At 43.3% G+C, this 21944-nt stretch overlaps 1 protein-coding gene across 3 annotated transcripts in view; it reads left to right on the top strand.

Annotated features, from left to right (window-relative positions):
• Positions 1–21944, top strand: part of ATP9B (ATPase phospholipid transporting 9B (putative)) — a 323289-nt gene that overhangs the window by 27972 nt on the left and 273373 nt on the right. For all 3 annotated transcript variants that reach the window (XM_056521396.1, XM_056521395.1, XM_056521397.1), the window contains exons 3-5: positions 6315–6465; positions 15965–16078; positions 20525–20633. In XM_056521396.1, coding sequence (XP_056377371.1) covers positions 6315–6465; positions 15965–16078; positions 20525–20633 — 374 coding nt within the window. The remainder of the gene's footprint in view (positions 1–6314; positions 6466–15964; positions 16079–20524; positions 20634–21944) is intronic.

Here is a 21944-nt window from a genome sequence, read left to right as displayed (position 1 = left end):
AGTTATATAGACAAGTACAATGCCAGGGATTACATCTTCTTGTATCTTTGCATTTTATATTGCACTTTTTAAATTTTCATTTTTGTATGTTTATCACAGTTGAACTTGAGCTTACTGTTTTTCCAACTGGAACTCGCTTGTCACAGGCAAATCTATGGCATTTAGAGGCATAGATTTCTGGGGATTCTTTTAGAAAGACTGGATTGAGGGGGTTCCATTGAGAACTGCCAGGGGTTCCGCGGGCTCCAGCAGGTAATTTTTTATTATTTTTTAAATCTCCCGCCCCGGCCTGCGCGCCTGTGAATCATGGCGGCGCAGGGGTGAAGGAAACCTGCATGCGCATTGCGTGTACGTGCGCACACAGCGTCCCCCTGTGGTGCCGTGAGTGAGTCACAGGCGCGCAGGCCGGGAAGGGGAGAAATGGTGCACCGGCCCCTTGATTATCTTCCCGCCGACCTCCAGGACTATCTTTCCGCTGGCCCCCCGGACTATCTTCCCGCCCCCCCCCCCCCCCCGGACTGACTTTCTTCCCCCCGGCCCCCCAGATTATATTCCCGCCGGCCCCCTGGAATATCTTCCCGGTCCCACGGATTCTTCTCGGCCCCCCGCAGAAGGACGGCTCAGCTCAACTTAATTAAGCTAATTCACCCTCTCCCCTCCTGTCACTCCGTCCATCCCCCCTTTGTCACTCTGTTACCCCCTTTCACCCTTTTCCACTTTCCTGTCATCCATGTCCATTTTGTCTGCCTGTCACCCATGTTCACCACCCCTCTGGCCACTCCCCGATCTACCCCCTATCACCAATGTCCAACCCCCACTATTTACCCTTCTGTCACTTTGTCACCCCTCTGTTACCACCTTGTCACTCCTGTCCACCCTTGTTTTACCCCCTACGCCCCGTCACCAATGTACACTCTTTTACACCCATCTGTCACCCATGTACACACTTCTAAATCCCTCTGTCACCCATGTACACCCCTCTACACACCCAACACCCATCTGTCACCCATGTACATCCATCTGTCACCCATTTACACTCCTCTACACACCTCTGTCACCCATGTACACCGCTCTGTCACCCATGTACACCGCTCTGTCACCCATTTACACTCCACTACACCCTCTGCCATTCATATACACTCCTCTACACCCCTCTGCCACCCATGTACACCCCTCTGTCACTCATGTACACTCCTCTACACCCCTCTGCCACCAATGTACACCCTTTTGTCACCCATGTACACCCATCTGCCACCCATGTATACCCCCTGTCACCCCCTATGCCCCCCTGTCACCCACGTACACTCTTCTACAACCATCTGTCACACTTCACCACTCTGTCACCAATTTACACTACTCTACACCCCAACACCCTTCTGTCACCCATCTACACCCCTCTGTCACACATGTACACTCCTCTACACACCTGTCACCCATGTACACCTTTCTGCACCCCTCTGTTACCCCTTTACATCTATATACCCCTATATTCCTCCTCAGTTGTTAAAGGAGAATCTGGAGGCTGAGCTTGAAAAGTGCGGAGCCTAATAGGTTTGTTCTGGAGGTTTAACGGTGAAGAATTGTGGCTGAAAGAAATCGTCATGATGGCCCAGACCAGATGGAGAAGAGAAGGGAACGACGCTGATTTTAGAAGACGTCACTTGTGAGTTGCTGTATAAAGTAATCTACATACCCCATAGATATTGGGCATTGCGTCATTTTTCTTCTTCTTTGCTCGTCAACTCCGGTAGGGGTTCCGCACGGAAATTTTTTTTTCTTCCCGTGCCGAAAAAGGTTGGGAAACACTGTGCTAAGCTGTTAATGAAATCTGTAAAACAGCTCATTCAGCTTCCCAATTACCTTTGGCTACCACAAACAGGATGTAGGGGCCCAAAATATGTTTGATTCGTAGAGAATGGTAGCCATGTCTATTAGACATTTATGGCAGATCCTGTGGGAATACCCCATTAACACTTCCTGGTAAAGTCTGGTTAAATTCCCAGTTGTGGAATCACCATGTGGTAATAGTTGTCAGAAATGTTGCACATTAAAGTGAAGGGAAACCTACTGAATAAAAGAGGACATGTTGTCACTTATAGAACAACTCCTCTCCCCCTGACTGTTCAGGTAATCTGTCAGAGAAGGTAGGTGATCATTCCTCCTAAGTGATGGGAAGGATACAATAACTCATTAGGTTAGGGTCACTCTGTGGGAAATAAGCTGTGGATTCTTCTTCCTGGCTGCAGCCCTGTGTGTGCAGTAAGGTTTGGAGGCAGGCCGTGTGTCACAGTTACATCGATTCGCTGGGACCGGCCTTGAAACTAGAGATGAACGAAGTTACAGTAATTCGATTCATCACGAACTTCTCGGCTCTGCAGTTGATGACTTTATCCTGCATAAATGAGTTCAGCTTTCAGGTGCTCCGGTGGGCTGGAAAATGTGGATAAAGTCCTAGTAGACTCTCTCCTAGGACTGTATCCACCTTTTCCCTCCCACTGGAGCACCTGAAAGCTGATCTCATTTATGCAGGGTAAAGTCAGCAACTGCCGAGCCGAGAAGTTTGTGACGAATTGAATCACTAACTTCGCTCATCTCTACTTGAAACCTTACTGCTCACAGAGGGCTGCGGCAGGGTAGCGCTGCATATGTGTGATCCTATTCTAAAGGCTCTTTGGTACACTCAGATCTTGTATGTTTAGTGCACAGAAATCCTGTATGGTAAAATACACAACCCATACTGGCTCTGCCTTGTGGATAAGCCCTTAAAACATAGTAGAAAATAAACCATATGTAATTAACTGTTACTATATAATATAGCTAAAAATAGGGGTGGAAAACACATAGTGGAAAGACTTTTACGTCTTCCATTTTATGGACTCGCTGCTGGTTCTGATTTACAAATACTGATCCTCTCTGTGCACAAATACCCCATTTTCATTTTTTCACCCCCAACTTATCTGTGCCACATAGGGCACAAATGTGATGTGCATCTTCTCTTAGGAACAACATCATTCAGATGGAACAAAGATTTTGCATAGGAGGAGCATCTCTTTTTAGATAGAAAACAGTGGGTTTTGATCTTTTACTTTTGTGGGAGTAAAACATGAAGTAAATCTCTTGCCGTAGATGTCTCATTTTTATTATTCACACAATGATTGTTACCTGTGGAAAAATTGTTATCTTCATTATGCAGCTTCCTTGATAAGTTAGATGAAGGGGCACACTGTTCCCGAGCTCAGATAATCAGTATACCTAGGCCAAAGATGGATCAGCTAATTGTGATTGGTTAATTATTCATGGGATTGCTTGAAAGAAAGGAGAAATAAAGAGCATCTCCTGTAACAATACATCTCAGATGTGGCTGCTTCTAGAACCGAATTGTCCAGCAGAAAAAAAAACAACAAAACTCTTAAGTATTCGCTACAATAAAGCGGCATGTAATAAAGGTAACAAATACTGGTCATATGCTCAATCTTTTTCCTTCGGGGTCTACATTTCGAAGATATAGAGGAAGAGAGAGGGAAGATTTAGGATTCAGTTGAGATACAGGCTGAGCAGAAACCAATAACTACATATGAGAAGAAAAAACTGCACCATGGTAGAATTCCTTATTGACTTCTACATGTCAATAATTAACAGCTCATCAGTGCATTTCTGCAAATATGGGCCATGTTCCTAAACAAGGGAGTATCCTCAGATAATTGGAACCTATTGAACTCTGTTCATCTTCTGCCGCATATAGATTTTTCTTTTTCATACGAATTACTGACAAGACCAGCTGCCCTTTTTTTTTTTTTTTTAGACATCATCTGCAAATTAAGCAAATTCTTGTTACAATTCAATATTGTTTGGGCTACGCACTTTACATTATAGCATTGCATTTCAAAGGGTTCTGAAGAAGGGACTTTATAGTCCATTGCGATGAAATCTGATGGTTTTATGTAATGCATATACAGCTGTACTGTGCTTACCATATTGAAGAGATACAAAAACATGACCTCATGTATATTGTATTTCATATAGTGTACGTCTACATTTAGTAGAGGGAACCACAGGTATCCAGAAGAAGCAAATCACATTCTAATGATAGGGAATTGTTTACGGTTATGATGTCCTGCAAGTATTACTGGAGCTTGTGGGAGGATTTTATGAAATCGTTTAAGCTAGTTATTTGATATGTTTTCTTGGTAGGCACAGTATTTGGGGGAAATATGAACTGGTAATATATATAGAATGTAGCAGCTGTGGCACACTTTGCCTTTAAGATCAGTCTTTATAGTGTGGCTCAAGACTGAATTCACTTTATATATCAGAGCAAGGAGGTGCATTAAAATGAACTGTCTAGTATTATGTTATTTTTGGTACCAATACAATACTAAGACAAAGGTGAAATCTAGTACTTTGCATGTACCATTAAAACAAAAATTCTTGCTATTTTTATATAAATAGCATGCTGCTCTAACAGAGACCTGAGTCACCAACTTAAGGCATACAGTAACCCCCCGACATGCGATGGCCCCGACATATGATCAAATCGACATACAATGGCCTCTCAGAGGCCATCGCATGTCGATGTCAGCATCGACATACGATGCATTTATATGTCGGGGCCATCGCATTAATTGCTATCCGACAGCGCAAAATGCTTAAGCTGCTGTCGGATAGCAGTTTAAGCATCCCGGACAGGTTCACTTACCTATCCCCGCTGCTCCGGGTCCACTTCGCGATCCTCCGGCGTTTTCTGCATCTTCCCCGGGGTCCGGGCCTCGCTTTCCGGCGTCGTTATTACATCGTGCGCACGCCGTCCCGGTGCACCAATGTAATAACGTCACCGGAAAGCGAGGCCCGGACACCAGAGAAGATGCGGAAGAAGCCGGTGGATCCCGAAGAAGACGCCGGAGCAGCGGGACAGCATCGGAGGCCCTGGGACAGCATCGGGAGCGATGAGGACTCGGTCCGGAGCGGCGGGGACAGGTGAGTATTAAATGCACTTTTTACATTGCACGAATCCCTCAACATACGATGGATTCGACAAACGATGGGTCGTTTGGAACGAATTACCATCGTATGTTGAGGGCTCACTGTATATTAAAGGTACCAAAGCCTTGCATTGATAAAGGGCCCTTGGTGATGAGGATTGAATATAGAACACCACTAATATAAAGGCTTGGTTAAAACATAACTTTTACTTATTTCAATAAAATAACAAGATCATATAGGGGTGCACACAAAAATAGGGGACACGAAAAGAAAAGGGGTAAAAGGTGAGGCCCTACTCTTATAGTCCCTAACATATAATTCTCCTAGTTAAAGTGTGGAAATAGAGAAAGAAGGTATGGGGGTAATACAATAATATCAATTGTGGTAGGTCTCTTTAACCTACGCGTTTCGCCCTCAGGTTGAAGAGACCTACCACAATTGATATTATTGTATTACCCCCATACCTTGTTTCTGTATTTCCACACTTTAACTAGGAGAATTATATGTTAGGGACTATGGTGGGCATTTATCAACGGGTTTAGTCAGGTTTTCTTTACTATAATTGTCGCAAAATTGTCGCAACTGCGACTACGTGTGTTTTCGTGCGAAAATTTGGATGAAGAACAAGAAAAGCAAGAAAACTCAAACTTGCTTACGTAGTAAATTTTTCAAAATGGATTTGCTTTAGTCAGGTATTTATCAACTGCGACAGTCGCAACTGCGCAAAAAAAAGTTGCAACAAGGTTAAAAATTGACTAAATTTACTCCAGCTCAAACATGGAGCAGAAAAAGCTACTACCAAAGTAAAAAAGGAAAAATTGCTTACGTGAAAGAAAATTATCAACAGGCTGAAACCAGTTGATAAATAAGTCACACATAAGCAAAAAAAAAGTAAGGAAAAAATGACAAAAAAAAAGAATACATAAGCAAACATTGATAAATGTCCCTCTATAAGAGTAGGGCCTCACCTGTTACCCCTTTTCTTTTCGTGCCCCCTATTTTTGTGTGCACCCCTATATGATCTTGTTATTTTATTGAAATAAGTAAAAGTTATGTTTTAACCAAGCCTTATTGGTGTTTATATTAGTGGTGTTCTGTAACAGAGGCCTGTCAGCTCAATGTGGCGAGCCTGTGGGTTTCAGAGAGAGATCCAGAGTCTCCAGGTCAGAGTAAAATCATGGTATGTGTATGTGTACTTACGAATGATGGTGGATGCACTGCATGGTTCTCCTTTACCTATTGTTCAAAACCATACTATTCTTTGTCTTCAGAGTAGTTGTGTACAACTTGCTGATAACAATACACTAATATGTTCATTTTATTTCTCATCGTAGCTGTTGTGACTGGCTAATAAATGTTTGCAGAAGAAGGAAAGAACTGAAAGCTCGAACTGTGTGGCTGGGATGTCCAGAGAAATGTGAAGAAAAATATCCAAGGAATGCTATAAAAAACCAAAAGTACAACATCTTTACATTTGTACCTGGGGTAAGAATGTCTTCATAGCACTCTAAATATCGATAACATTTAGCAAAAATAGGACTAATGACAGTGATTTTCTACAGTGACTTAAAAGGTTTATGCAGCCTTATAAAATTGATGGCAAATACTACAAATCTTACATTTACTAATCTCGTCCACATGTTGCAAACTTTATGTGGAAATATGGGCACGTTGGGGATTTTAGTTGCAGATTTCACACCTTTCAATGTAGGAGTGGTGTAATCTGCAGTGAATCCACAGCAAATGCCACATGAATTTAGACTAAGCCTTGCAATAAGAAACTGGATCAGCAGTCTTTAAAGGGAACCCCTACCATGTCTTTTTTATTTTTGTTTTTGTTTAGATACATAGATGCTTATAACCAGTCTATGGAAGCTTAAATTGGCACTGTTGTTTTAAACAACTTCTCTCCATTTGATAGGCAATGTGATTCCTAACATTTGTGAATCACTTACTTAACCCCTTAAGGACTCAGCCCATTTTGGCCTTAAGGACTCAATTACATTTTTACGTTTTCATTTTTTCCTCCTCGCCTTCTAAAAATCATAACTCTTTTATATTTTCATCCACAGACTAGTTTGAGGGCTTGTTTTTTGCGCGACCAGTTGTCCTTTGTAATGACATCACTCATTATATCATAAAATGTATGGCGCAACCAAAAAACACTATTTTTGTGGGGAAATTAAAACGAAAAACGCAATTTTGCTAATTTTGGAAGGTTTCGTTTTCACGCCGTACAATTTATTGTAAAAATGACATGTGTTCTTTATTCTGAGGGTCAATACGATTAAAATGATACCCATTATTATATACTTTTATATTATTGTTGCGCTTAAAAAAAATCACAAACTTTTTAACCAAATTAGTACGTTTATAATCCCTTTATTTTGATGACCTCTAACTTTTTTATTTTTCCGTATAAGCGGCGGTATGGGGGCTCATTTTTTGCGCCATGATCTGTACTTTTTTTTGATACCACATTTGCATATAAAAAACTTGTAATACATTTTTTTATAAAAAATTTTTAATAAACTGTATTAAAAAAGTAGGAATTTTGGACTTTTTTTTTTTTTTTTATTCGTTCACGCCGTTCACCGTACGGGATCATTAACATTTTATTTTAATAGTTCGGACATTTACGCACGCGGCGATACCAAATGTGTCTATAAAAAATGTTTTTTACGCTTTTTGGGGGTAAAATAGGAAAAAACGGACGTTTTACTTTTTTATTGGGGGAGGGGATTTTTCACTTTTTTTTACTTTTACATTTTTTACATTTTTTTTTACACTTGAATAGTCCCCATAGGGGACTATTCATAGCAATACCATGATTGCTAATACTGATCTGTTCTATGTATAGGACATAGAACAGATCAGTATTATCGGTCATCTTCTGCTCTGGTCTGCTCGATCGCCGGGAGCCGGACGGAGGAAAGAGAGGGGACCTCCGTCCGGCGTTCTGAATGATCGGATCCCCGCAGCAGCGCTGCGGGCGATCCGATCGTTCATTTAAATCGCGCACTGCCGCAGATGCCGGGATCTGTATTGATTCCGGCACCTGAGGGGTTAATGGCGGACGCCCGCGAGATCGCGGGCGTCGGCCATTGCAGGCGGGTCCCTGGCTGCGATCAGCAGCCGGGATCAGCCGCGCATGACACGGGCATCGCTCCGATGCCCGCGGTTATGCACAGGACGTAAATGTACGTCCTGGTGCGTTAAGTACCACCTCACCAGGACGTACATTTACGTCCTGCGTCCTTAAGGGGTTAAAGAGTACCTATCATCAAATTTTTTTTTGATATGTTAGAGCTGATTGTATATAGAACAACTTTGTAATTAGATTTAATTAAAAAAATGCTTCCTTTTATGTGTTTTTTAGTTTTGAAAATGTGGCCACTAGGGGTCTCCCTAGCCGCAAGCTTTTCATTGATTTCGGACTCACGCCGGCCTGGCAGTGAGTCCGAAATCGCAGTGCTGGCTGAGCACGTGACCAGCTCAGCGCAGCTCCCCACCTGTCAATCAGACAGGCGGGAGCGCTGTGCTCACATGCAGGGCACTGAACACCGAGGAAAAGCAGCGCTCTGAACACTGGGGACAAGCAGGCATCTGGGCAGTGAGGACAAGCGGTGCCCCGTACACTGAGGACAAGCGGTGCCCCGTACACTGAGGACAAGCGGCGCCCTGTACAATGAGGACAAGCGGCGCCCCGTACACTGAGGACAAGCGGCGCCCCGTACACTGACGGGGGGATGATGACATGGGGGGGATGATGTATTTCCCACCCTAGGCTTATAGTCGAGTCATTAACTTTTCCTGGGTTTTTGGGGTGAAATTAGGGGCCTCGGCTTATATTCGGGTCGGCTTATACTGTCATCATCACCCCCGTCGTCATCCTCACCCTGTCATTTTCACCCCCATCATAATCACCCTGTCATTATTACCCCCGTCATCATCATCATCCTGTCATTTTCAATCCCGTCATCATCACCCTGTCATCACTCCCCCCCCCTTCATCATCACAGCCTGTCAATCCCTTATCAGTGGTCTTCAACCTGCAGACCTCCAGATGTTGCAAAACTACAACTCCCAGCATGCCCGGACAGCCATCGGCTGTCCGGGCATGCTGGGAGTTGTAGTTTTGAAACATCTGGAGGTCCGCAGGTTGAAGACCACTGTGGCCTTCGTCATCATCCAGACCCCCCCTTTAGTTTTCTACTCGCCTCCCCTCGGTGAGAAGGAAGGGTGAGCTGGTCCGGACCATCTATGCTGCAGGGACCGTCCGGTGGGGAGGGTGGTTATTTTTGGCTTTGTGAGAGATGTTCTGTACAGTCCTCCTTTTGTGTAAGCTTATTATATTTTTATCCATATTTTATATTTATGTAAAGTTAAACTAATGTTACCTGCTGTGTCATCAGGTTATATCTTTCTAATGCTTGTAAGTTTGCTCAGTTTATCGACTTGTTAGAGATACATAAGTAGGAAACGCTTTGCATCTTATATGCACCTTTATTAAAACTCGCAAAACTAATGACTGTGTAATTAAAAGGCTGATCTATTGTCAAGGTAATAAAATGTCAACTGTCTTTTAGACAGATAAATATTCGCATCTTTATTGAACCACGCCACTGTTTTCTCCCTTAGTTTAAATTATTAAATGCATACAAATTGCTTAAACAGTACACATTTTCCTAAAGGTCAGGAAGTTCATTAAGAATACAGTAAACCATTTATTGTTGTGATTAAAGTCGCGCACACTCTTGTATTTTTAATTAAATCACATTTGTAGTTGGAATTTTCAAACATGTTAATTATTGTATGACTCGGGAGAAGATACATTGTTTCTCTTTAACTTCAACATCTTAAACACTCACGTATTATATGTATAGAGTCTTCAAATTGTTGGTAATCTGAGATAAGATTGTATATACTCGAGTATAAGCCGAGGCCCCTAATTTCACCCCAAAAACCCAGGTAAAGTTATTGACTCGACTGTAAGCCTAGGGTGGGAAATACATCATCCCCCCCGTCATCATCCAAACCCCGTCATCATCCAAACCCCGTCATCATCCAAACCCCGTCATCATCACCACCCCGTCATCATCACCACCCCGTCATCATCACCACCCCGTCATCATCACCACCCCGTCCTCATCACCACCCCGTCCTCATCACCACCCCGTCCTCATCACCACCCCGTCCTCATCACCACCCCGTCCTCATCACCACCCCGTCCTCATCACCACCCCGTCCTCATCACCACCCCGTCCTCATCACCACCCCGTCCTCATCACCACCCCCGTCATCATCACCACCCCCGTCATCATCACCACCCCCGTCATCATCACCACCCCCGTCATCATCACCACCCCCGTCATCATCACCACCCCCGTCATCATCACCACCCCCGTCATCATCACCACCCCCGTCATCATCACCACCCCCGTCATCATCACCACCCCCGTCTTCATCACCACCCCCGTCTTCATCACCACCCCCGTCGTCATCACCACCCCCGTCGTCATCACCACCCCCGTCGTCATCACCACCCCCGTCATCATCACCACCCCCGTCATCATCACCACCCCCGTCATCATCACCACCCCCGCCATCATCACCACCCCCGCCATCATCACCACCCCCGCCATCATCACCACCCCCGCCATCATCACCACCCCCGCCATCATCACCACCCCCGCCATCATCACCACCCCCGCCATCATCCCTCCCCCCCTTCATCATCACCGCCTGTCAATCCAGTGGTCTTCAACCTGCAGACCTCCAGATGTTGCAAAACTACAATTCCCAGCATGCCTGGACAGCCATCGAAGACCACTGAGAAGGGATTGACAGGCGGAGAGTTCACTCGAGCATAAGCTGAGGGGGGCGTTTTCAGCACGAAAAATTGTGCTGAAAAACGTGGCTTATACTCGAGTATATACGGTAACATTTAAGGTGCCACACACAGAGTCTATCTTGTGCCATTTGTGCACTGTGATGTGTTACCCTCATATGGCACTGCACTTTGTAGATATTCTCCCCTACAAAGGAAATCCTCCATATTAAAGCATTTGATAAAACACCACATCAGAAAGAAACCTTTGTATGAAATTGGCAGAATATAGAGGTAAAGTAAGACTCCATAAACTTTGATCTGTACAACTGTTGCTCTGCTTAGCTTACAGGGGTACTCTTTAGGCTAAGCAGAGAATCCGAAGGATAGGGGATAAAATGTCCTATCGCGGAGGGTCCTTCCGCTGGGGACCTGCGTGATCTCCGCTGCAGCACCCTAGTCATCCGGTGTACGGAGCGAACTCCGCTCCGTGCCATATGACTGGCGACTACAGCCACCACGGATGGGTGTGACTTCACAAACACAGAAGCTCCAAGCTTCCGTGTTCCGGATAAGATGTTTTCTGTACCCCTTTAAGGGGAATCTGTCATCAGTATTACCCACACTAACCTGTTGTACAGGCTTGTACTGCAGGCCACACTGATGACAATGATACTTACCCTTTTCCATTCCGTGCCTCCAATGCGCCGTAATCCCGGTTCTGCGGTACATGGAAATTACTTGCTTGGTGCACGGGGGCGTTCCAAAGCTCCCCATGCATCCAGACATCCAGAGCTCCATTCAGCAGCAGAGGAGGCTCAGCACAGGGGTGCTGAGGGGTGCATCAACAATTATAGTCATCAGTGTCACCTACACTACAAGCCTGTACAACAGGATACTAATGACAGATTCCCCTTAAAGTTAACCTTTCACTTTGAAAGGCAGCATTTTATAAAGCAGACGGAGCTGAGATTTTCCCAGCAAAAGTGTTTGTCTAGTCTGCTCCTCCTGCTCTGTAAAATGATGCCTGCAGCTTGGAATGCATTTTTAATGTGACATTTTCCCCTTAACCCCTTAAGGACACATGACGTTCTCATACGTCTCCATTTCCGAGTCCTTAAGGACACATGACGTATGAGAACGTCATGTGTTTTACCGGCCCCCCGCAACCATCTGGAGCAGAGCCGGTCCCCGATGCCTGCTGAAATCGTTCAGCAGGCATCGGGGCATATCGCCCAGGGGGGTCATTATGACCCCCCATGTCGGCGATGGCCGCAGATCGCTGGACAATTCAGTCCAGCGATCTGCGGCGGATTCCGGGTCAATCGGGTCTCCAGTGACCCGGTGACCCGGAATTATTGGCTGATCGGGGCCGTCAGAGACGGCCCCGATCAGCCAGAGCCAGCAGGGGTGAGGTGGCACTGGTGCCACCTCACGATCGCCCTGATTCGTCGGCCGGATTACCGGCCGACCAATCAGGGCGCCTGCTGCGGGTGTCACTCCCGCAACCCGCTCCGCCCCTCTTCCGGAGGACGTGAGCGGGTGCGGGAAGACGACCCCCGGTGCTGGGGACCCCGATCCCCGGCGTCCCTGTTGGGATCGGGGCCCCAGGAGCAGCGGCGGCGGCGGAGACGACGAGGGACTGACCTGTGCGGCGAGGATCGTTGGAGGTGAGTGACAGCCTCCTGCTGTTGCTTAGCAACAGCTCCCAGCATGCAAAAAGGGCATGCTGGGAGCTGTAGTTATGCAACAGCAGGAGGCAGACCACCACAACTCCCAGCATGCCCTTATGGGCATGCTGGGACTTGTAGTTTTGCAACAGCTGGAGGCACATTCTTTCTATGGAAAAGTGTACCTTCAGCTGTTGTGTAACTACAACTCCCAGCTTGCACAATCAGCTAAAGTGCATGCTGGGAGTTGTAGTGGTGCATCTGGTGGTTGCATAACTACAACTCCCAGCATGCCCGTTGGCTGTCGGTGACTGCTGAGAGTTGTAGTTTTGCAACAGCTGAAGGCACACTGAGTTAAGTAGTAAACCAGTGTGTCTCCAGCTGTTGCATAACTACAATCCCCAGCATCCCCAGCCAAAGTAGTATGCCTCCAGCTGTTGCATAACTACAACACCCAGCATGCCCTTCCGCTGTCCGTACATGCTGGGGGTTGTAGCTTTTGCAACAGCTGAAGGCACACTGGTTGCAAAACACTGAGTTTGTTACCAAACTCGGTGTTTCACAACCAGTGTGCCTCCAGCTGTTGCAAAACTACAACTCCCAGCATGCACTGATAGACCGTACATGCTGGGAGTTGTAGTTTTGCAACAGCTGGATGTTCCCCCCCCCCCCAATGTGAACGTACAGGGTACACTCACACGGGCGGAGGATTACAGTTAGTATCCGGCTGCAAGTTTGAGGTACGGCAAAATTTCTGCCGCAGCTCAAACTGCCAGCGAGAAACTACTGTGAACCCCCCGCCCGTGCGACTGTACCCTGAAAACACTACACTAACACACAATAAAATAAAAAGTAAAAAACACTACATATACACATACCCCTACACAGCCCCCCTCCCCTCCCCAATAAAAATGAAAAACGTTTGGTACGCCACTGTTTCCAGAACGGAGCCTCCAGCGGTTGCAAAACTACAACTCCCAGCATGCACTGATAGACCGTACATGCTGGGAGTTGTAGTTTTGCAACAGCTGGATGTTCCCCCCCCCCCAATGTGAACGTACAGGGAACACTCACATGGGCGGAGGATTACAGTAAGTATCCGGCTGCAAGTTTGAGCTGCGTCAAATTTTCTGCCGTAGCTCAAACTGCCAGCGAGAAACTACTGTGAACCCCCCGCCCGTGCGACTGTACCCTAAAAACACTACACTACACTACACTAACACAAAATAAAATAAAAAGTAAAAAACACTACATATACACATACCCCTATACAACCCCCCTCCCCAATAAAAATGAAAAACGTCTGGTACGCCACTGTTTCCAAAACGGAGCCTCCAGCTGTTGCAAAACAACTACTCCCAATATTGCCAGATAGCCGTTGACTGTCCAGGCATGCTGGGAGTTTTACAACAGCTGGAGGCACCCTGTTTGGGAATCACTGGCGTAGAATACCCCTATGTCCACCCCTATGCAAGTCCCTAATTTAGGCCTCAAATGCGCATGGCGCTCTCACTTTGGAGCCCTGTCGTATTTCAAGGCAACAGTTTAGGGCCACATATGGGGTATCGCCGTACTCGGGAGAAATTGGGCTTCAAATTTTGGGGGGTATTTTCTGCTATTACCCTTTTAAAAAATGTAAAATTTTTGGGAAAACAAGCATTTTAGGTAAAAAAAAATATATATTTTTTTACATATGCAAAAGTCGTGAAACACCTGTAGGGTATTAAGGTTCAAATTACCCCTTGTTACGTTCCCCGAGGGGTCTAGTTTCCAAAATAGTATGTCATGTGTTTTTTTTTTGCTGTCCTGGCACCATAGGGGCTTCCTAAATGCGGCATGCCCCCAGAGCAAAATTCGCTTTCAAAAAGCCAAATGTGACTCCTTCTCTTCTGAGACCTGTAGTGCGCCAGCAGAGCACTTTTCACACCCATATGGGGTGTTTTCTGAATCGGGAGAAATTGGGCTTAAAATTTTGGGGGGTATTTTCTGCTATTACCCTTTTTAAAATTGTAAAAATTTTGGGAAACCAAGCATTTTAGGTAAAAAAAATATATATTTTTTTACATATGCAAAAGTCGTGAAACACCTGTAGGGTATTAAGGTTCACATTACCCCTTGTTACGTTCCCCGAGGGGTCTAGTTTCCAAAATGGTATGCCATGTGTTTTTTTTTTGCTGTCCTGGCACCATAGGGGCTTCCTAAATGCGGCATGCCCCCAGAGCAAAATTCACTTTCAAAAAGCCAAATGTGACTCCTTCTATTCTGAGACCTGTAGTGCGCCAGCAGAGCACTTTTCACACCCATATGGGGTGTTTTCTGAATCGGGAGAAATTGGGCTTCAAATTTTGGGGGTATTTTCTGCTATTACCCTTTTTAAAATTGTAAAAATTTTGGGAAACCAAGCATTTTAGGTAAAAAAATAATATATTTTTTTACATATGCAAAAGTCGTGAAACACCTGTAGGGTATTAAGGTTCACATTACCCCTTGTTACGTTCCCCGAGGGGTCTAGTTTCCAAAATGGTATGCCATGTGTTTTTTTTTTTGCTGTTCTGGCACCAAAGGGGCTTCCTAAATGCGGCATGCCCCCCAAAAACCATTTGTCGCTCCTTCCCTTCTGAGCCCTCTACTGCGCCCGCCGAACAATTAACATAGACATATGAGGTATGTGCTTACTCGAGAGAAATTGGGTTTCAAATACAAGTAAAAAATTTTTTCCTTTTTATCCCTTGCAAAAATTCAAAAATTGGGTCTACAAGAACATGCGAGTGTAAAAAATGAAGATTTTGAATTTTCTCCTTCACTTTGCTGCTATTCCTGTGAAACACCTAAAGGGTTAATACACTTACTGAATGTTTTTTTGAATACTTTAGGGGGTGTAGTTTTTATAATGGGGTCTTTTATGGGGTATTTCTAATATGAAGACCCTTCAAATCCACTTCAAAACTGAACTGGTCCCTGAAAAATAGTGAGTTTGAAAATTTTGTGAAAAATTTCAAAATTGCTACTGAACTTTGAAGCCCTCTGGTGTCTTCCAAAAGTAAAAACTCATAAATTTTATGATGCAAACATAAAGTAGACATATTGTATATGTGAACCCCAAAAAAATATATTTTGAATATCTATTTTCCTTACAAGCAGAGAGCTTCAAAGTTAGAAAAATGCAAAATTTTCATTTTTTTCATCAAATTTTGGGATTTTTCACCAAGAAAGGATGCAAGTTACCATAAAATTTTACCACTAAGTTAAAGTAGAATATGTCACGAAAAAACAATCTCGGAATCAGAATGATAACTAAAAGCATTCCAGAGTTATTAATGTTTAAAGTGACAGTGGTCAGAATTGCAAAAAACGCTCCGGTCCTTAAGGTATAAAATGGCCTGGTCCTTAAGGGGTTAAAGAAGAAAATTTCTAGTATTTGTCATTTCTTCCATAGGTTATTAGATATTTTGATAATATATATTTTTTTGTGTTTTTCCTTAAGGTTTTGTATCAACAATTCAAATTTTTCTTGAATCTATATTTTCTGGTAGTTGCCTGTTCCCAGTTTGTGCCTGCTCTTAAGATAGGCTACTTGTACACCTACTGGGCCCCACTGGTAAGTTTAGCTTTTATTACTTACACTTACGTAGCATCTGTTTTATATGGATAAAGCTTTCTAAGATATATTATCTAAATGATGATAACATTATACTAGTTAAGTCGAGTAGAACCTTCCTAAAATTTATTTTAAGAATTGAAGCGATGTATTAACTACAGCTAAATTACTTCAATGGCAATGGGAAATAGTAATTGAAAGTGATATGTCAATAAAATTGGCTTGACTTTATCTATAAAACATTTCATAATCACATTACCCTGCTGGAGAGGTCATCTTTGATTGAACTATGCTTGCATGGGGCTGCACAGTTACACATACGTTCAGTTGTAGGTACTGCATATTTTTATTTGACCACTGTCTGTATTCAGATTCTCACCTCTCATCCATAAAGGTAAAGGGTTATGGTGAAAACGTTTTTTTAAACTATGTGCTTAGGCTTTGTGAAATAATTAAAAAAGAAAACTTTTACGTATCTCCCTTCTGGTTCTGTCTACTCTGCTCTTTGCTGACACTTTGCTTGATGGAGCTGCAGAGCAAATCGTCTACAGCTGATGTAGCGCACAATGCTGCTCTGCCAATCACTGGGCAGAACACCACTGTGGCCAGTGGTTGGCAGAGCGGCACTGTCAGCTATGCCGGCTACACAAAATGCTCTGCAGCTCCATGAAGCAAAGTGTCAGCAGCTGCAGTAGGACCACCTGATACAGTAACCTGGCGGGGAGCAAGGGAGGTACATATAAGCTTTTTTATGTTGTAGTGCTGAAAAAGTTAATGCTGGTTATGATAGAAACATCAGAACACTTATTGCATCCCATCCACCGACTTGTAACCACAGACTGTTCAGATAACCCACGTTGACCCCTATTTACTGCCACATGTGCAGGAGAACTGGACCTTGGCATAATAAAAGACGACGGACCGATATGATGAATCACATTTTCTTTTTACACCATGTTGACTGGATAAAAATATGGCACCAGGATGAACTCTGGGAAGGCAAGCTGGCAGCGGCAATTTGATGCTCTGGGCAATGTCATGCTGGGTCGCTGGCATACCTAAATATTGTTGTTGCAGTTCACCCCTTCATGGCAACTGTATTAACACTGCAAAAAATGTTCAGGAATGGTCTAAGAAACATTACGAAGAGTACAAGGTGTTAGGAAAAACAAGTCATACCCATGGAAGGCCTACCTCATAACTTGCAGAACTGAATCTGCTGCTAATGTCTCTGTGCCAGATAATACAGAACACCATCAGAGGTCTTCTTTTTGGCAGCACTTTTTAGTGTTGACCTTTTTATGCAGTTTTAAAAAATAGCAGTCTGTTATTGTTCACAGCAAAATATAGAAGGAATCTAGTGTACCTTCAATATTGTAGGACAAAAACAGTCTGATTTGCCCATAGCAGCCAATCACATGTCAGCTTTAATTTTATCAGTGCAAACTGAGAAATAAATTCTGAGCTGTAATTAGTTGCTTGGGGCAATGCAGACAGTTTTTGTCTATGGAAGTTTTTCCTAGGCATGCTCTATGACCTGTGCGTGGTCATTGGGCATTAACTGGGAGGTGGTAAACATTGACCATTACGTATTGTGTATGGTGGATCCTGTTTTATTTACAGCTGGTGAAATAAGTATTGAAGATGTCACCATTTTTCCAACTAAATATATTTTTAAAGGTGCTAATGACATGGAATGTTCACCAGATGTTTTTAACACGCCAAGTAATCTATACACACACAAAAAACAAAACAAATAAGCACAGAAATAAAGTTATGTTTAAATTTGAAATGACACAGCGAAAATGTATTCAGCTCCTTGTCAGTGCAAATTAATATAAGCTGGTTTAGTCTCAACTGATCATTTAAGATCAGTAAAAGTAAAGAGCTGTCTCAAGACCTTTACAACCTAATTGTTTCAAAACATAACAATTTTGTTGGTTACAGATGCTTCTAAACCTTCCAGTGAGCACTGTTGGGACCATGGATAGACAATGTTTTTTTTACCATAAATTTGCCTCAGTCAGGTGCTCCTCGCAAGATTTCTGACAGGGGAGTCAAAAGAATAATCAGACAAATTATCCAAAAGCCAAGGACCACTTGCGGAGAACATCAAAAAGACCTGGAATAAGCAGGTACTGTTGTCTCAAAGAAAACAGTAAGCAATGCACTCCACCGGCATGGCCTTTATGCACGCTCACCACGCAAGACTCCATTGCTGAATTAAAAGCATGTTGAAGCTTGTTTAAAGTTTACTGCACAACATTTGAAAAAGCCAGTGAAATACTGGAAGAAAGTGTGCTCAGAGGAGAGCAAAATGGAACTGTTTGGATGCCATAATACTCACCATGTTTGGAGGAAAAATGGCACTGCACATCACCCTAAAAACACCATACCAACAGTGAAGTTTGCTTTTCAGCAAATGGTACTGGCAGACTTCTCATAATGGAAGGAAGGGTGAATGGGCAAATTTACCAAGACATTCTTGACAGAATTCTGCTACGTTCTACCAGGGTGATTAAGATGAAATGAGGGTGGACCTTTCAGCAAGACAATGATCCCAAACACACAGCCAAGGACACTCAAATGGTCTCAAAGAAAGAAAATAAAGCTGCTGAGAATGACCCAGCCAATAATTTAACTTAAATCACATTGAACATCTATGGAAAGAACTAAAGATCAAGAGTCATAGAGGAGGCCAACAGAACCTTCAAGATTTACAGACTGTGTGAAAGAATAGGCCAAAAGCACATGAGAGCAATGCATGCAACTAGATACTTCATACAGGAGGCATCTTGAAGCTGTCATTACCAAAAATTATTTTGTAAAAAGTTTTCAATAAATATCAGTGTGTTCAGTACTTGTCAGTGTACATGATTACACATAACTTAATGAGCTTATTTGTTTTGGTTTCTTTGTATGGATTACTTGGGTTGTTACCAATATCTGGTTATAATTTCATATCAATGATGATGTGTTTAATACTTATTTCCCTGCTGTGTTTATATAGGTGTCACTTTTCATTGTAGTTTTACAAGTGATGATGCAGTGAATATTGATAAAGTTGTCTCTACAGAACAGGTGGTGTTTGATTATCATAGGCTTAGGGGCCAGAATAAAAACTTGATTTAAAGAGGACCTGTTTTCCTGTTGTGACTACTCAGGAAATTGTGCAGTCTCCTTTTAACCCCTTAACGACAATGGACGTAAATGTACGTCATGGTGCCGTGGTACATAACGCACCATAACATACATTTACACTCCGCCATGACCACGAGCACCGGACTGGTGCTCAGGTCATGCGCAGCAGGTCCGGCCTGCGATCAGCAGCAAGGGACCTGCCGTAATGGTGGACATCCGCGATTGCACGGATGTCCGCCATTAACCCCTCAGATGCCGTGATCAATACAGATCACATGTGGCAGTTCGGTACGTTAAATGGATGATCGGATCGCCTGCAGCGCTGCCATGGGGATCCGATCATCCAGCATAGCGGCTGGAGGTCCCCTCGAGTGCCTCCGGCCATCTCCCGGGGTCTTCTGCTCTTGTCTGACATCAAGCAGACCAGAACAGAAGATAGCCGATAACACTGATCAGTGCTATGCCCTATGCATATCACTAACAGTATTAGTAATCAAATGATTGATATGAATAGTCCAAAATTGCTGCTTTTTTGGCACATTTTATTCCCAAAAAAAAAAATTATAAAGAATTAATAAAAAAGTAAAATAGAAACAAAAGTGGTAACCATACCAACTACAGATCACGGCGCAAAAATTAAGTCCTCATACCGCCTCATATACCGAAAAATAAGAAAGTTATAGGTGTTTAAAATAGGGCAATTTCAAACATACTAATTTTGTTAAAATAGTTTGAGATTTTTTTTAAAGCGGAACAATTATAGAAAAGCATATAACATGGGTATCATTTTTATCGTATTGACCAACAGAATAAAGACAACATGTCATTTTTACCGTAAAGTGTACAGCGTGAAAACAAAATGTTCCATCACTTTCTAAATTGCGGTTTTCTTTTTAATTTTCCCACATAAATAATAATTTTTTGGTAAAATAAGTGATATAATTACAAAGTAAAATTGGTGACACAAAAAAACAAGCCCTTATATGGGTCTGTGGAGGGAAATATAAAAGGAGGAAAAATCAAAAATACTAAAATAAAATTGACCTGGTCCTTAAGGCCAAAATGGGCCTGGTCCTTAAGGGGTTAAAGTGGATATGTTACACACATGCTATCAGTACAGTCAGCATTTATTGGCCCATACAAACCAATGTTACATTTTAAGGTAGCAACAAGCTGTTTTCTCAGTTATGTCTTGCATTACATTTTAAAAACTAGCGGCTATACATTAATATGGCATTGCATGGTTACTTGTTATTATTTATTTTACTTTTACCTGCTAACAGTTAGCATTGTTCTTATTTATAGGGGTTTGTTCTCGCTGTCACAATGGTAAGGGAAGCAGGGGATGAATATCGAAGGTTCAAGAGAGACAAAGAAATGAATTCACAATTATATAGCAAGCTTACCATTAGAGGTTAGTAAATAAATATCACTTAATTTTCTGCTTATTCTATCTTTACATATCAGCTGTAAAATTTTTACTGTCTAAAACAATTGGATTTTATAGGCAAGAAGCTAATTTATTGTATATTGTAGAGTAGATGCATTAGCTAAATGGGACTTTCTGACTGATGGGTATATGAGGCTCTTTTCTGGAAAAACCAGTGCTGTTCTCTGCTACAGGAGATATGTTCACACCGGGTATGATACCAGGCAAGTATACAGAATATTTCTGCATGAGATACTGTGTTCTGCCCACCTACCTACAGTGAGCAAGTTTATGCAAATATGTCTGCATATATACAGTTTATTCTCTTCAAATATCTTTAAATATGGCAATGATAAAGGCCCATGCACACTATGGAATTTCAGACCAGAGAAATTTGGATATTCCGTGTGCAGCTGGCGGAATAGATGCTAATGTCTGTACGGACATTAAGCGCCGTCATAATTGATGGCAATTCATTGCATTACAATTCTTTCTGTTAAAAGGGTACCCCGCCTCTAAACATCTTATCCCTTATCAAAAGGATAGGGGATAAGATGTCAGATCGCGGGGGTCCCGCCACTGGCTGCAGCACCCACCTGTTGCTGCTTCCGCCAGCGCTGGAGGCTCTCATCCAACGCCTCCCGACCACGGGGACGGGAGATCGTGACGTCACGACTCTGCCCCCGTGTGATGTCACACCCCGCCCCCTCAATGCAAGTCTATGGGAGGGGGCGTGATGGCTGTCACGCCCCCTCGCATAGATTTGCATTGAGGGGCGGGGTGTCACGTCACTCGGGGGCGGAGTCATGACATCACAATCTCACGTCTCCGTGGTCGGGAGCCGAAGACTCCAGGGTTTCCGGAAGCAGCAACAGGTGGGTGCTGCAGCCGAGATTCCGGGAGTCACCAGCGGCGGAACCCCCGCGATCTGACATCTTATCCCCTATCCTTTGGATAGGGGATAAGATGTCTAGGGGTGGAGTACCCCTTTAAATCTGGATATTCCACCGCAGAAATTCCAACATGTGCACAGAGCAGTGGAATCCCATTGAAAACAATAGGTGGCTTGAAATAATTTCAGGTGGAATTTCTGTAGTGGACACTATTCAGCCAAGCTAAATAGCCTATATAACCTGCTTCTACCTTAATGGCATAGTTGTTTCTTCTAATATGTATGCCAATAGGAAGTTTCCAGGGACCAGCAGCACTAGTGCTTCCAATACTAGATGACGTCATAGTACTAAAACAACATATATATTGAGTATTCTTTTGTTATCATCTTATTATGTGTGTTTA

The sequence above is a fragment of the Hyla sarda genome, chromosome 5, assembly GCF_029499605.1.
Source record: "Hyla sarda isolate aHylSar1 chromosome 5, aHylSar1.hap1, whole genome shotgun sequence".
Lineage (NCBI taxonomy): Eukaryota > Metazoa > Chordata > Amphibia > Anura > Hylidae > Hyla > Hyla sarda.
Note: the sequence above shows the minus strand (reverse complement) of the source record. Positions and strands in the feature narration are given on the sequence as shown.